Here is a 16,708-nt window from a genome sequence, read left to right on the forward strand (position 1 = left end):
AACTGTCTTGGAAAGAAGGAAAATAATTATTCTTTGGTTTTCAATAAATATCTGTAGTATTCATTAGTTGTGGGGAAATGTATATTGAATCTATGAAGCACATTTAAACAGTTTGTGAGGAGTAAGGGACAACTAGGAAATATTTGGAATAATTTTTACAATCTCCTTGTATCAGTAAAGATGCAAGATAAACAATAGAAATATAATTTATTTGAAATGTCAGCAGTGTGTGTTGTAACGGATTGACTTGTTTGTAGGTGCAGCTAATGAAGAGGGACAGTTGCAACAGCAACAATACGTTGTACCACAATATGTGGAAGAGCACAGAAGATATGTTTGTAGTGCAGCAGGCTGCAGCTATCTTACCTGTAGCGAGGCAATGTTGCGGCATCACCTCCGTGCATTACACCTGGATGAAGTAGTCTATCGCTGTCCTCATTGTCCGCCTTCTGCACCTGAAGTTCCTCTTGAAAGGCTGGGTGCTCATTTACGTATGCATGGCGACCGCCTTTATGGTTGTGCTCACTGTCCATACTTTCACTTCCAACGACATATAGTAGAGAGACACCTTGTTGACCGGCACCCAGAAAAGAGAGCTTTTGTTGTTGTGATAAGAGAGAGTGAGGCCGCCCAAGCCCAGACCTCAACAGAATCAACAACTACGGGTGAGTATTACTGTTAATTCCTCATGGACGGTGGTTAATTATCCAGTCACTTGTTTCCATGCTTGAAGTTATTTGAAAAATTGCTTTTTCATTTACGTGGGATGGCATAAAACTACAACCAAATAAAAAGACAAAAAATGTAAACCTACCAGAAGAGGGAGGTAGGGGCGACCTTGGTATGTTGCTAGACACATGCATAAGGTGTAAGATTTGGTAGCCTTTGATATATACCATGTGATCCAGTTCGCCAAATTACTAGGATTAGCTTTTTGTCACTCTCTACAAGGGATATTTTGTAAATGAACCCACACATTTGCAACAGAGCATGGATGGCACAACAATAGTGAAAATTAACTATGGGGCAGTTGAAGGCTGGAGGAAGAAGCAGTGGTTTCTTTTCATGTGTAGTGTCCTCTGTTTGTAAGTAATGTGAGCTTATAGTGGAACTTGTACAGTTTGCATACGCTAAAGAATTGTTAAAGATTGAAAGTTGTGCATTAAAATTGAAATTTTGTAGTAAAAATCTGTCGGGCACTCACAGTGCTTTTAAATTGTGTTATCAGTGAGTAAACCATGCACTGTATGTGTTTCTTCTTATTATTTGCACGGTGGTTGTACAGTTAGGACGAGGAAGGCTGAAAATGTCAATTTATTAATAGAGTTTAAAACTTATGACAGACAACCTTGAAGAAGATTGTAGTGTGGCAACCGATGAAATTTGAAAAATCACAGGGATACCACCAATCCAGTATCCAAAATTCTGAAAAATTGTTTAAACTAAGGGAAAAGTTTGTACAGAATGGAAGCTCTCATTTTTTGACTGCTGAAGGGAAACAGAAATATCTGGACTTGCAGCCTTACAGTACTTGTAATTTGAAGCATTCTTACATCATATTCTTTCAGTTGTTTAATTGTATGCTAGACTTTAAGCCAGAGTTAAAACCACAGTCTCACTAGTGAGAGGCACACTTTCCTTGTGACAAAAATGGGCAAAGATCAAACAAGTGATAATCTTCACTAACAATCACGAATTGATTGTCATGACAGATAGGAGTTCCATAAGGAACATGTGTCACACAAGTTTATTATTGTGAATTCATGCAGTCACTCTGTAGAAAAATGCACAATTGCTAACCGGTACAATGCAAGATTTGAAAATTTTGTAACGAATAAGCTGTGCAAAAACTATTGGGAAATGTTTTGTGGTCCTCATGATACGGCCAAAGGTCACCAAAATTTCAATTTATCCTCAGATTTGAAACAACTAAAACTTTGAAAAAATTTCTTTTTATGGTAGGACTTTCTGCTGATCTTACCTTCCATTCCATAGATGAAGAATCATGGTTTCTTGAATGGAATCTTAAAACTTCACAGGTGTTTTAACTCAGTTGTTGATAAACAAAATGATAGTTCAAGGATTGAAAAATAACTAAGGTGATTGCAAACAAAGTATCAAGAAAAGAATCGATAATTACATAGGAATACCTTCCTTACCAGCAACCTATTAATACTTCTAAAAAAATTCTGCTGAATACATCTGAAAAAACTCTGTGAACATCCAATTAAATGAATATCAAAATGTTTGCAAGAAAGACAGATCCTGCATAGGATAAATATTAAAATTGAAGTCTAAAATTCACTGCAGTTTAAATTACTGAATTACTGAAGTTTAAATTACTTAATTACTGAATCACTGAATTAAAAATATGTGTTGGTTTCAAAGAGATACTTGACTCTTTTGATGAGAAGCCATAAATAAAGAAACCCAAGAATTTAGTCATCTAAACTGGTAGAACTAATCTGTGAAATACTTAGACAATTTTTGACAAACAAACCCATCACCTGGGGTTCTGTAATTCCTTTTATATGTGTGGTCTCCTGCTGCCACTTGGTGAGTGGATTATTTTATCGTTCCAATTACATTATGTTTTCAAAAATTGATTATTTTGGGGAATGCAATCACGAGGGATGCAAGCAGCGATCTGGAGGGGGTAGAGAAGGAGAAGAAGGTGAAGGTGAAGGTGAAGATGAAGGGGAAGGGGAATGGGAAGGGATAGTAGTGTACGGGTGGGGGAGAGACGAATGCTGTCTGATGGAGTGTGCAGTGACTAGACTGCCAACAGGTGTTGCGTCAGTGGATCTGTTGGCAGAAGGCTGCAAATAAACAAGGGTGGTAGATGAGGATAGGGAGATGATAGCACAGATGGGGTGGAAACTATTGGGTGGAGGATGTGAAGGCACATTATTATAGGTTCAGGCTGGCATAACTATGATAGCAGAAAATGTATTGTAAGGATAACGCCCATCTCACAGTTAAAAAGCTGGTGGTTGAGGGAAGGATCCAGATGGCTCAGATAGTGAAGCAGCCATTGAAATCAAGTGTGTTATGTTCAGCTGCACGTTGTACACAGGGTGGTCTACTTTGCTCTTGACCACAGTTTGGCGGTGGCCAATCATTCTGGTAGACAGTTGGTTGGTAGTCATACAAGTATAAAAAGCTGTGCAATGATTGCAGCAGAGCTGGTAAATGACATGACTGTTTTCACACTGGCACCTTGGGAGGTAGGGTAAACCTGTGACAGGACTGGAATAGGAACTGCTGGGTGGGTGGATTGGTCAGGTTTTGCACCTGAGTCTTCCACAGTTATAAGATCATTGTAGCAAGGGGTTGGGATTGGGAGTGGCATAGGAGTGGACTAAGATGTTGTGGAGGATGGGTGGGTGACAGAACACCACTTTAGGAGGGGTGGGAGTGTCTCGGGTAGGATACCCCACATTTCAGGACCCCTGGTGAAGCATAGGGTTCAGTTGTAACAGTCTGGGGTGGTACTGGGTGGCAAAGGGGACACTCCTTTGTGGCTAGTCTTTGGGAATGGTGGGTGGATTGGGGTGTGATGGGAAATGGCATGGGAGGTCTGTTTGCAGACTAGGTTTAGGGGTAGTGCCTGCCTGTGAAGGCCTTTGGAAGACCATCAGCATACTGAGCAAAGGAGTTTTTGTCACAGCAGCACCTGGAGGGGCATTCCAGACACCACCTCTGTGGATGATTTCCCACTGCCACCTCAAGGCACTGCTATCTAACCCCTATCGTACCCACAGTCATCCTTCTTGTCCACCCCTCATAGCTGGTAATCCCTGCCTAACTGATCTTTTCAGCTTGCTGCATCCCCCAAACCACCTTACCAACCCTCCATGAAATCCAGAACTAAAACATTCCCCTAACATTGTTGTTAACCTTTCCACAAAACCCTCAGCTCCATAGAAGTTTCAGTCCTATCCAAAGGGCTCACCTTTAGCCCTACTTCCAAATTTAACCATGCTGGATTTGTCAAAGACCTATTTCCTCCTCCCAATCGCTGCCATGGGAGCACTTCTTTGCCACCAATCCCTCCCACCAAAATCACCCTACTTTCTACATTGAACCATGCCTCTTAAAGTTAATACCACGATCCAACCATAATCCCCCCCCCCCCCCTCCCTCCTCCGTACGTAACTGCCTGCTGGTCACCTTCCAGGAATTCCTTACCGCCAACTTAGCCTCACCATCACTCCCCAGGCCCCTTCCTCAAACACAAATGTTTCAGTAGAAGAAGGAACAGCCACACTCAACCTCAGAACATATCCTGACCTAATCATCCTACCTTCAGACAAAGGTTTCAACACTGTTACGAATTACTGTGACTACTTGGCAGAAGGTCTCTGCCAATTATCGGACTCCTCCACCTATAAACTCTTGCCAGTGATCCCATCCCAGAAGTCATACACAGACTCCAATCCCTGCTTAAAACCTTAGGCCCTTCCCGGAACATCTCCACTGAATCTGTTCCTCTCATCACCCCTATGACACCCAGCACCCCACCTTCTACATGCTCCCAAAAATCCACAAACCCAACAATCCTGGATGTCCCATTGTGGCTGGTTATTGTGTCCCCACTGAAAGAATTTCGGCACTGAGTGACCAATGCCTCCAATCAATTGCCTGTATCCCATATCAAACACATCAACCACTTCCTTCACCAACCCTCCACCATCCCCACCCCTGAACCTCCTGAATCCCTACTTATCATATTGATGCCACCCCTCTTTACACCAACATCCCTCATGCCCATGATCTTACTGCTCTTGAACACTACCTTTCCTAGTGTGCTGCAGACTCCAGACACACTACTTCATTCCTCATACACCTTACTGACCTTATCCTAATCCACAAGTACTTCTCATTTGAAGGGAAAGTATATAAACAAATTTGTGGCACAGCCATGGACACCTGTATGGCACCCTCCTATGCCAACCTTTTTATGGCTACCTAGAGGAGACCTTCCTAGCCTCTGAAAACACCAAATACCTAGTCTGCTTCAGGTCCATTGATGATATTTTCATGATCTGGTCCCAGGGCCAAGACACCCTATCTTCATTCTATGACAAGTTCAACACCCTCTCTCCAGTCTGTTTCACATGGTCCTCCTCATGCCATCTTCTTAGATGCTGACCTCCTCCTCTCGGATGGTTCCATCCGCACTATGTCCACATTAAACCCACCAACCACCAACAGTACCTGAATTTAGACAGCTGTCATACCTTTCACACCAAAAGATCACTCCCATGTACCCTGGATACCCGGGGCTATCTGCAGTGACAAAAACTCTGTTGTTCAGTACGCTGAGGGTCTCACCAAGGCCTTCACAGACAGGCACTATCCTCCAGACCTAGTCCGCAAACAGATCTCCCGTGCCATTTCCCCTCCCACCATCTTCAAAAATCAGTCACAAAGAAGTTTCCCCTTCGTCACCCAGTACCACCCTGGACTGGAACAGCTGAACCACATCTTTTGCCAGTGCATTGATTACCTATAATCTTGCCCTGAAATGAGACATCCTACCTGAGATACTCCCCACCCCTCCTCAAGTGGTGTTTGGTCGCCCACCCAACCTCCACAACATCCTAGTCCATCCCCTATGCCACTCCCAATCCCAACCCCTTGCCACAATGATCTTATACCTGTGGAATACCCAGGTGCAAAACCTGCCCAGTCCACCAACCCAGCACTTCTTATTCCAGTCATGCCACAGGTTTGTCCTACCCCATCATGGGACAGGCCACCTGTGAAAGCAGCCACACCATTTACCAGCTCTGTTGTAATCATTGCACAGCTTTTTTTATTGGTATAACTACCAACCAACTGTCCACCAGAATGAATGGCCAATACCAAACTGTGGTCAAGGGCAAAGTAGACCACTCTGTGGCAAAACATGCAGCGGAACATAACACACTTGGTTTCGATAGCTGCTTCACTACCCTAGCCATCTGGATCCTTCGCTCAACCACCAGCTTTTCTGAACTGTGAGATGGGAGTTAACCTTTACAACACATTCTCTGCTCCCATAGTTTTCCCATCCTGAACCTACAGTACGCCCCTCACATCCTCCACCCAACAGTTTCCACCTCGACTGTCCTATCATCTCTTCCCTATTCCCATCATTCACCCTGATTATTTGCAGCCAGTCTTTCCCTGCATATCCGTCAATCTTTCCCTGCTCTTCTCCTTTCTTGTTTCTTTTCCCCCACCTCCCTGCTCCACAATCCCCTGATGCTGCGCCTGCTGGCAATCGAGTCACTGCACACTCCACCAGACAGTGTCTGTCTCTCTCTCCCCACCCATACACTACTGTCCCTTCCCCTTCCCCTTCCCCACCTCCTCCAGATTGTTACTTGCATCCCACGTGATGTTGCATTCCGACCCGAGATGCTGGACTGATGACGGTTGTGGCTGAAAGCTATATGTGAGTGTCTTTTAATTGTGCCTGGCTGCAACTTGACGTGTCTTTTCTATAGAAAGTAAAATGTCTGGTATTTTCTGTTGATACTGTACTGTATGAAAATGTAACAGACATAGAAATTAAATCTTCTTGGAGCAGGTAGCCAATAAAAATTCTTAATTCCCCACAACTAAACATAAAATTTTTACTAATTAGAAAAAAGAACCTAAATTTTAATAATAGGCATAAATTGGTTGGTTGGTTTCATGGAGCACTTGCATGATAAATCTTAACAATGTGGAGTGAGTCATGTTACATAACACTCATTTGTAAATGTGGCTGGATGCTCACTTTTTTATTTATTTATTTTTAAATATACAGAAGAGAGTTTTTAATTCCTCACCACCATTTTACAAATTACAATAAATAAAATTCTTCTGTGAAATATAGGGGTTGTCAAGGAGAAACTTTATCCGTTTGTTTTTAGAGATCATACCTTGCTGTCTGATAGACATTTTGTATTATAGAGTAAGTAATCAAAAACTTTGGTTGCAGCATTGTGCATTCCTTTTTATGCTAAAGACAACAGTAATGTGGAGTTCTATCATTTTTTGCTTTGCTGTTGTAATTATGTACGTCATTTCCCTTCAAACTGCAGAGGATTATTTACAACAGATGTCATAAGGGAATAAATATGTTGTGAAGCAGTAGTCAAAAAACCTAACTACTTCAGCACTGTGAGGAAAAAATAGATTGTTGCTTACTGTAAACATGACATGCTAATTTGCAGACAGGTACAATTAAAAGCAACATTATTTTTAGTATTTTATCCCTCCTCAGCAACCCTAGTTGTACATATGTCGAAAGAATCTGCAATCAGTTGCGTAAAAGAAATTTAATTTCATAACCAGTTTTGGACACTTAGTGCCCTTCTTCAGAAGGGTTATACCTATTGCATTATTTGTGACAATACTAAGATGCATACAGCAAAATGGAGTTCATAGTGCCTAGAACCACGGGATTGTGGCTGTGGTCCTGTGATTTTAGGCACTATGAACCACATGACCACGGCATTTTGCTGTATGCATCCTATTGTTTACACTCACAGATAATACAGTAGCTATAACCATCTAAAGAAGGGCGCTAAGTACCCCCAAAAAATTTCTTTCATGCAATTGGTTGCTGATTACTTTGATACATGCTTACACATTAGGTTTTGGCCACAGCCTTCATCACAGAAAGACAAACACACACGCGCGCACGCACACGCACACGCACACGCACACGCACACGCACACACACACACACACACACACACACACACACACACACACACACACCAGAATGACATTCTGGTCCGAGCTGCCCCAGTGGTGGTCGTGTGCGCTTGAGATGTGCTTGCTTGGGTGAATGAATTTCTTTATTTCTCTTCTTAAACAGATGTCTACAAGATGATTGTGGGTAAGTGCAACATATTATTCTTACAGCTCATTTTTGAGCAATGAAGGCTGTCGTAAAGATATGTTACCCCAGAATTCTGTATGACATTATTGAATGGAAATATACAAAATACGTCAACTTAACTTATCTGTCTCTCTCATAGATTTGCAGTGATTCTAAGTGTAAATGAGGCTGAAACAAGTTGTTGTAGGAGTTCCAAAACATGTTTTTTCCAGTTTAAATTTCGTCAATATGGAAACTTAAAAATTTTGAAGTTTCCACCATATTTATTATTTCCTCACCAAGTGTTACATTTATCATTGCTGCAGAACCCCTACATGGACTTGCTCTCTCTTTTCTAAATTGAATGTGAGACCATTCGCAGAGAACCAGTCAGTGATACTTTCAATAAGATTGTTTACCACTTCCGTAACGTAGTTGTTTGTATGCTTGGACTGATGACAATACTAAAGTCATCTGTGAAAAGAACTAACTGCTTCTTGTTGTGTATTAGACAGAAGATAGTTTACGTATGTGGGGAACAATAGCAGACATAAGATCGAGTCTTGGAGAATCTCATGGGATTTTGCCCCAGTCAAAAGAGTCTCCCTTGATTGTGTTGATTGCATAACTAAGTACAACTTTTTGCATTCTTTGAGGTACATATGATATAATTCATTGATCGGCAATACCGTCAGTTGCAGAAAATCTCAATTTATCTAGGAGAATAATTATAGTTCTCACAGTCAAACACCGTAGATCACAGAAGATACCAGCCTGTGCTATTTTGTTATTTAATGCTTGCAAAATTTTGTGAGTGAAAGTGTAAATGGCATTTTCGATTGGGCAACTCTTCTGAAATTCAAACTGTGACTTGCTAAAGTTGTTATTGTTCCTCTAATGGGATACTATTCTGAAACACACCACTTTCTCAAAAATTTTGGAAAATGTTGCAAGTGAAACAGGCCGGTAGTTACTGGCATTTCTCATACCACCTTTCTTACAGAGGGGTTTAACAATGGCATATTTCAGTCCCTCCGGGAAAATGCCCAGGGTTAAACGCGTTACATGTTTCAGATAATACAGGGCTTATTATGAGGGCATACTGAAAATAATGCCTCTAAATTTTTTTGTGCAAAAATTCTTAAAGCTTTTTAAATAGAACGAACTTCATCAACTTTCTAGATCTTTGTGCCAACGTATTTCTCAACATAGTCTCTCTGCTGATGAACACATTTCTCCTAGTGAGAGACCATTTTGTTGATACCAGTACTTTAGAATGTTTGACAGTGTTGACACAGCCACGGCCACAGCCACAGCCACGACCTCACCGCTGGTTGCAGCACTTTTATCACTATAAAAGTGTATCCTCACAGGTGTTCTTCAAGCTTTGGAAACAGTTGGAAATTGGATGGGGCCAAGTAAGGACTGTATGTCAGATGATCAATGTTGGTGAAGCCAAGATATCTGATTGTTGCATATGTCACAGTGGTTGTGTGTGGTCTGTCAATGTTATGCTGAAGGTGAGGGTGTTCCATGTATGGACAAACTTTGTGGCAGTTAGAAATTCAATTACAGCCTGCCTTTTCTCATGCACCAATATAGTTATGTTGAACTCTGTCAGGTTACATGCTATAGTTCGGAATCCTCTAGTGGCAGAGGGATGCAACTTTCGTCAGTGAAGCGGGAAATTTGACAGAGTAATATGCCTGACATGTAGTACCTCAGGAAATATTGAGAACAGAATAAAAAATTTGCAGGCATTACCTTTCAGCATGCCCTCAATTATGGGAACAAATTTAAAGTACCCTGTTCGAAACAACATAAGATGCACATGAAATTTTATTTTTGTGAGATGATATATTGCAGTTCTCTTAATTTCACAAGGAGAAGTTGGTGATACATTCATATGACTGAATTTTATGAGAACTGCATTTTCATTGTACTGCTGTGATTTTTCTCGTGAAATTTTTGTATCTACATTTTCTACTACATATACAAATTGATTATTAAACATATCTGCTGCCAGCGACCTTTCATTTTCAGCCCTTCCATTTAATTAATAGTGATGTTATCTTGTTCTGTTACCTGATGTCCCGTTTTTTTTTTTTTCACTCCATTCCATGTAGCCTTAAGTCTGTTGCCAGAGTTCCTGATTTCTGTTTAATGTTTCTTGATTTTTTTTTTAAATAACTTTTCTTCGTAACTTAAAGTAGTTCCTGTAATGTGCAACAGCTGTAGGATCTTTACTTGTTCTTGTAAACTGATGCATCTCTAGTGGTCCACAGTATTTCACAATGCTGTTTAATGTCCTTTCTGATTAGTGTACGTGGAAATATTTTCAAAAAAAATTAATGTCAATGTTTAGTTTTCCACAAATTTCATGCCAGGTCATCTCTTGTAAACTAGCCTTCAAACCATTTGCCCTGGAGTCATTAATTACTATTCCTGATTTCCACTGAGTAGTATTTACTCTGTATGGCAGTACCTTATTTATCCTAACTTTGCATCATGATCAGAGAAAGCATTTGGTATTGGATGCAGAGTTATTTTCTTGCTTTGAGCTTCATCAAAGAAAACATTATCTGTTGGGTCCTACTGTCTTTATCCAACCATGTTGGAAAGTTAATTACTGAGTTCAAATTGTAGGATCCAAATAAGGTTTCAGGATCATTTATCCTATCAGAATCCTATAGAAATGCTACATGGAAATCACCATAGACTATTAACTAGTTGCTGCTGCCTGACAAATAGCATAGTTAGAACGCCATATTCCTCATAAACCATTCAAAATTTCCCAGTGGGAATCTATGTACAGTTACAATTAAAAATGAACTATTTTTCAATATTAATTCAGAAACACACACTTGAATGTGCTGGTCGCTAAAAAATTACTTGTCTCATTGTTTTCGAACTTGCGTTCTGTCTGAATGTAGGTAACATCTCATTCTTTTTCCATATTAGTTCTGCATGAATAAGATGCTAGAGTTTAATCTGTTATATCTTAACTTTTCTAACCTTGTGGTTATGTGATACTCCGATAGACCAAAGTTTATCAGTCTTTTCAGAGCTCTCTAAATTTTCCAAACAGACAAGAAGCTCTTCTGCATTATTACTCAACTCTCTTGATATTTTGAGGAAAAAAAACATAACCTTACTTTTCTGTGTGTTCTTAACCATTTTGTGGGGCTCTTCTGTTATTTTCTTTCTTAGCTGGGTACCTGAATCCTCATTGTAACCTGAAAAGGTACACCTCTGATGACTTTAGGTCATATTTTCTTTCTTTTTTTTCTTTTTTCTTTTTTTTCCTCAACAAGCTCAGCCAAACTATCTTTGCTTCAAGAGTAGTCTGTGTTTAGTATATTCCTGTCTCCCAGTTGTAGCAACAGGCACTGCACTCATATGAGATCCATTTCAGCAAGCAGCAGCCTCCTCAATTCACAGGGTTCACAGTATTTAGGGCTCGCCAGGGTGCTGTAGGACCTCCACAAAACTCACACTTACGTTTGTAGTTGCTGTTCGTATTTCATTCAGGTCACCCCTAATGCTGTAATTTCCCTGCTCCGCATACTAGGATAACCTGATCCTCTTTGTCAAAATCTTTACCCAAGTCTCCTCTCACCTGGCTAAGGCATGCACTTAGCTTTACAATACTTGTGACCTGGTGTTCTGTTCCTAATTTCTCCTGTACCATCTGATCTACACCCCTGACATGGCTACTACCTAGCACGGAGACTCTTTTCTTCCTGAATAAAACTTTGACTCTGCACTGGAGTATGCCCTGATATGAAGCTTGGGATGCAGTTTTAATCTGTCAGTTTCTTTTCTTCCTACTCTCATTTGATAATGACCGATACTTATTTGCTTTGCTAGGAGTCTGCTGCACCTTACTGTGACATACGGCTGGATAAGGCTCTTCCCTACCTACCCTACCTACTTTAGGTAATTAGTCAAACTTTATTAATTACTGAGAGTTCAAATGTAGATGAAGACACTGAAGAGCTCTTCCCCTTTCAACCATTATTTTTTAATTTACCGAGTTCCTTCAACCTTTCTAGTTCAGAGATCATTTCACGTAATCTAATACAGCCTGAAAGGTACAATTCCTTGCCTCCTGCCCATCGATTCTCTTGCCTTTTTTGCAGAGCGTACATTTCCATGGGATAGTCTTGCTGAGTTTCCCCATTTGCTTCCCCACTACAGTTGCCCCAGTGGAATTCCAACCGACAGGCTACATATACCCCTCCCTCTCTGATTGTCATGTAGCAACATTCACAGTCATCATGGATTGCAACATGAATTAAATGCTTAAAAATATAATTAAATCACCTAACTCACTTTTCGATTCACGAATTTTTATTATTTACGAGCCACAAAAATTAGGTTCACAGATTAGCACTTAAGGTGTATCAAATAATATAAAAGTTAGAAAGTTTAGTTAGGAGAGAAAATTCATGAAAATGGGTTAATTACAATTAAAAAAATGGTACTTTGAGAAATGCATTGACACCACATTATAACTCAGTCAATGAAACCAGACTGTCTCTATGCAAGAGAGCTTTAATGCTGATTTATAGGTCACATAAACGAGAAGTATTGGGAGGAAAGAATTATGATGAACATTTTATGTTCAGTAAGAAGCACACAAGTCTGAAAATTATTAAGCAGTGATGAAATATATCAAAACATAGAACAAAAAGAAGGAAAGGAAAATAAGTTTATTATATTTTATACATTTGTTCAGAGTACCTGACAATATACTAACAAAACAGATCCTCAAGTATCTCAGATAATAAATTAAACACCAGAGCCGAGAAGTTAAAAAATTATGAAAAAATATGGATGTCAAAGAAGGAAAGTGTTAAAATTAGAAGGCAGGAGAGGTAAGAAAATGGGTTTGAAGTGATAGGGGGTGGGTAGAGGAGATCCTCGGTGGAAATATCAGAAAATATTGTAGGGAAAGCAAACAGCAAATGACAAATAATTGAAATTGTAATGAAAAGGAAAAAAGCACTGTATTACGTATTTCTCTTTCACCTTGTTGTGGCGCCCCCGTGACTCAGAATGCTGACTGAATTTCCTGTCGAATCCTTGTGGTGTAACCCCATTTCTCTCTCTCTCTCTCTCTCTCTCTCTCTCTCTCTCTCTCTCTCTCTCAACCTTCTTATATATTGTATGAAATCCCATATTTACACTTGTAAAGAGACTTTTTTTTAAAAAAGAATGTAAATATGGGGGAATATAAATTGTGGGAAATTAGTGACATTATAGAATTCTTCTTCCTAGTGTTTACATTTTGAATCAATGCACACCATCTGTTTCCAGTAGATGTAGGCCTCTTGATCTAAGGCTTGCATTTACAGTGTCCTGCCACTGTAATTCAGATGTTCCAAGCTGTATATGGCCTTCAATAGTGAGAATAGTGGGCTGAGCTGATTGAATGTGAGTGGTGTCCATGCAATGTGTTCATACCAATTAGATCTCCATTCTCATTGAGAACCACTCCAGCTAGTTGTCAAATTGTTGTATTGTTGATATGGTCAAGCAGAGAAATGCCTAATTATATTCTCAGTAGCTGCATTTCCATGACATTCAGTGAGCTCTTACTACTTCCAGTTGTGGACCAACACTGTGTACCATATAATCCAACAGGCCTCACTGCTGTGTGGTAAATCTTTTAGGCAGATGGGCATCGTCTTGTCACAAAGAACACCAGTGATGCCCCTGAAGCACATTCTCATTCACATAACCATGACTCTGTAGTTTAGAACCTTTTTGAGAGGGGCTCTGTTAATTTTTATAGTCTGTGGTGACGGGATCGTTTCGAGGTACTCAGTCTTGTGGATGTTTGTATGGAGCCCAAATCTGTGCAAACAATCGTACCATGTTTAGACATTAGCTTCAAGATCTTTCCTGCTATCTGTGTCAAACATCACTTTATCAGCATACAGCATTGTTCATGGTACACATTTCTGTAGGTTGTGCATTATGATATCCATTATGCTAGCAAAGAACGGTGGACACAGAACTGAGTCTTCATGTACACAAACTGTCACAGGGAGGCTGTCAGTCAATCCTGCAGACTAACACACCGTTGTGCTGACGTTGTGCAGCAGTTCTACCCGGTTTATGTAAACGTCTGGAACCTGGAGATCACAAAGAGGATACCGATTCATCTGATTCCTTCTCCATGTCAAGAAAGGCGAGATTTAGTTATCTTCTGTTCTCACAAAATTTCTCCTCTGTCAGCTGGTGTGCAGCAAAACCCCTTCACAAACCCCCTCTGGTTTGTTGAGAATTGGACTGTGTTCCTCAGTCTTTTTTTCAAGGAAATGTTCGATTATCTTCGTATTGTGGGATAGGAGCCAGATTGGACAGTAGTTGGTACATTCACTCTTGCCTTCAAAAGTGATATGTGATACTAGATGACCGACCAATATTGGCGGGTGTGTGGCCTCCATAAATGATGGAGTTCAACAATTCTGCCAACCATGTGATCACTTTGTCATTAAATTCCTCAGTCCTGCTTATGTTTGCAGGAAAGTTGTATGACCTTAGGGCTCTTCCATTTTGCATGTTACAAATGACAGCTTTGACTTCATAATTTGTGATACATAGAACTGGCTCAGTCATGACATTACCCTTTGGTGCTGGTGGATGGAGGAATTTAGTATTTTGTATTTCACTGAAATACTCTCTCTCCAGTGTCCTAGAATTCTCTTGCTTTAAAGCCACCAACCATTCTTATCTTCACACACCTGTAATGTTCTATATCCTGAACTGCTGTACACCATAATCTGGCCAGATGGTAGATTATTGAGGTCTTCACCTCAACCCCGGCAAGGGACCCTATGATGAGGTGCTACCATCCGGAGGCAGATGGGCCCTGCATTTTTTAAATGAAGTTTATACTCCTCCGTTTCCTCATTTGTCATCACTTGCGAGATGATGCCCTGGTTTTGCAGCTGGTGTTGTGGAGCTTTGTACAATATAAAAAATCAATAAGCAGTTTTATTAATTGTACTGACATTAAGTTTGAAACCCTTCCATTTCATAAACACATTGATAGATTATACTGTTTCACCTAACATTCCAGAATTTTTATTCTGGTTTTGTGGTTTAAAAAAATTAGCAGAAGTCTGAAAGCAATTAAAAGACATAGACAGATGCTGTGTGACAAGAAGTAAATCTGATTTCAGATTTGTGAAACTTGCTACATTGTTTGCAAAAAATGAATGTTTAAAGGAAATATGCAAAATATGGGATAGTAGTTGGCAAGAGTGGTTGTGACTGATTACATAAGATGGCAGACCCAATGAAAGGGTTGTTCCATAAATATCATCATGACACTACTTAGTGGGGACATAGTAAAATACCCATATGTAGTTAAATTTTTGCTGTGGTGTCTGTTCCCAACGTAACCAACACCTTGGAAATCCGGGATGTATTCCAACAGCTCACCAAAGAGTTTGACAGTTAAAAAAAAAAAACTGTATTTAAATACTGTTGCTTCTCATTTCATTCATAGCTAACCCAACTATCTCTGAAATCGGTGCATATTTTGAACTAAATCATATGGCACACACCACTTCATTATTTCTACCTGTAAATCAAAGCCAACAATTTCCTTGTAGCTCATACATTTTTTGCGACAGGTACCGCACATATTTGAAACTATTTAATATCTTATCCAGAAGAGGCACTACCATAGTTCTTGTTGATCTTTGCCATCAACTTTCCAACTGTTCTGACAAAAACTGGAGTTTAGTTGTTCAATAACATACCTATGAATAACGCTACACACAATACAGTTTTGTTAAGATTGGTAGTCAAAGCACTAATCGCACAAATTTTTCTGACTTTAACAGCTTATTTAACTTCAGAACTAGGGAGTCCAGGGTTCAAGAAAGTTAACTGCATAATGTTCATGCTATCGACGGCTGGGAAGAATGGACATAACAGGAATGTGGCTGCAAGTTGTGAAGTAATATACAGCAAAATAGTACATGTGACTTTAAAAACATTGTTAATGTAATTGAGTCAACATTGTGTTACTTACTTCCATCATGACTTAAGTTTCTCGGTGTATTCAGTTAGAACATAGGTAATGGTAAGGTTTACTCGTCTTTTTTCTCTCTCTCTCTCTCTCAGTTAGAAGTCTATATGCTTGTTTCATAAAACTTTCTCTTTGGCACTGATTCTGCAAATAAAAAATGGGCAGGAACATAAATGTCAAAGGAAAAATTTGTGTGATATGTGCTCCATTGCTAAATTTGCTCCTGAAACTGCTGTGAACAAGCACAAGTCTATTTGATGAGATAGTGTCTGTTTACATGAATCTTGGGTGGACAGTAATCATACATTTAGTTGATAACAGCAGGATGAAAATGTTACGGGTGTCAGTGCAGTGTCCCTGCCTGGGGAATGGAAAGTTCTTATGCTCCTCAAGTATTTGGCTCACCAAGCTTAAATATTTGGGTGCTCAGTCAAAATTTTTCTGCTGGTACCACATCTTTTCCATTTCAGTCTTGTCACATGCAACAACCTGCTTGGTGTGTTGAGAGACCATCAAAAGTAGAAACGTCCTGTAAGGTTGTGTATCACATCCCAGTCGAAATCGTCATAGTGAAATTTGTATGTTTCGGATCTTGTACTATTTTTTACCAGGATCACAAAGAGAAGATATACCAACAAAAAGTTTCTCTTTTCGATTTAAAGAAAGAAAGAAAGAAAGAAAGAAAGCTCTTATAGATATGCCAACATGTTGACAGCTCCCAGACTACATTGCTCACCATATATTTAAAATTTCCTGTCAGAGCTGTCTAGTCACACGATTGTATGATCCTT

At 39.8% G+C, this 16,708-nt stretch overlaps 1 protein-coding gene across 1 annotated transcript in view; it reads left to right on the plus strand.

Annotated features, from left to right (window-relative positions):
* The window catches only part of LOC126101200 (uncharacterized), a 150,025-nt gene that overhangs the window by 87,310 nt on the left and 46,007 nt on the right, over positions 1-16,708 (plus strand). The window contains exon 15 of the mRNA XM_049911895.1: positions 258-665. Within this exon, the coding sequence (XP_049767852.1) occupies positions 258-665 (408 nt within the window). The remainder of the gene's footprint in view (positions 1-257; positions 666-16,708) is intronic.

The sequence above is a fragment of the Schistocerca cancellata genome, chromosome 9 (genome assembly GCF_023864275.1).
Source record: "Schistocerca cancellata isolate TAMUIC-IGC-003103 chromosome 9, iqSchCanc2.1, whole genome shotgun sequence".
Classification (NCBI taxonomy): domain Eukaryota; kingdom Metazoa; phylum Arthropoda; class Insecta; order Orthoptera; family Acrididae; genus Schistocerca; species Schistocerca cancellata.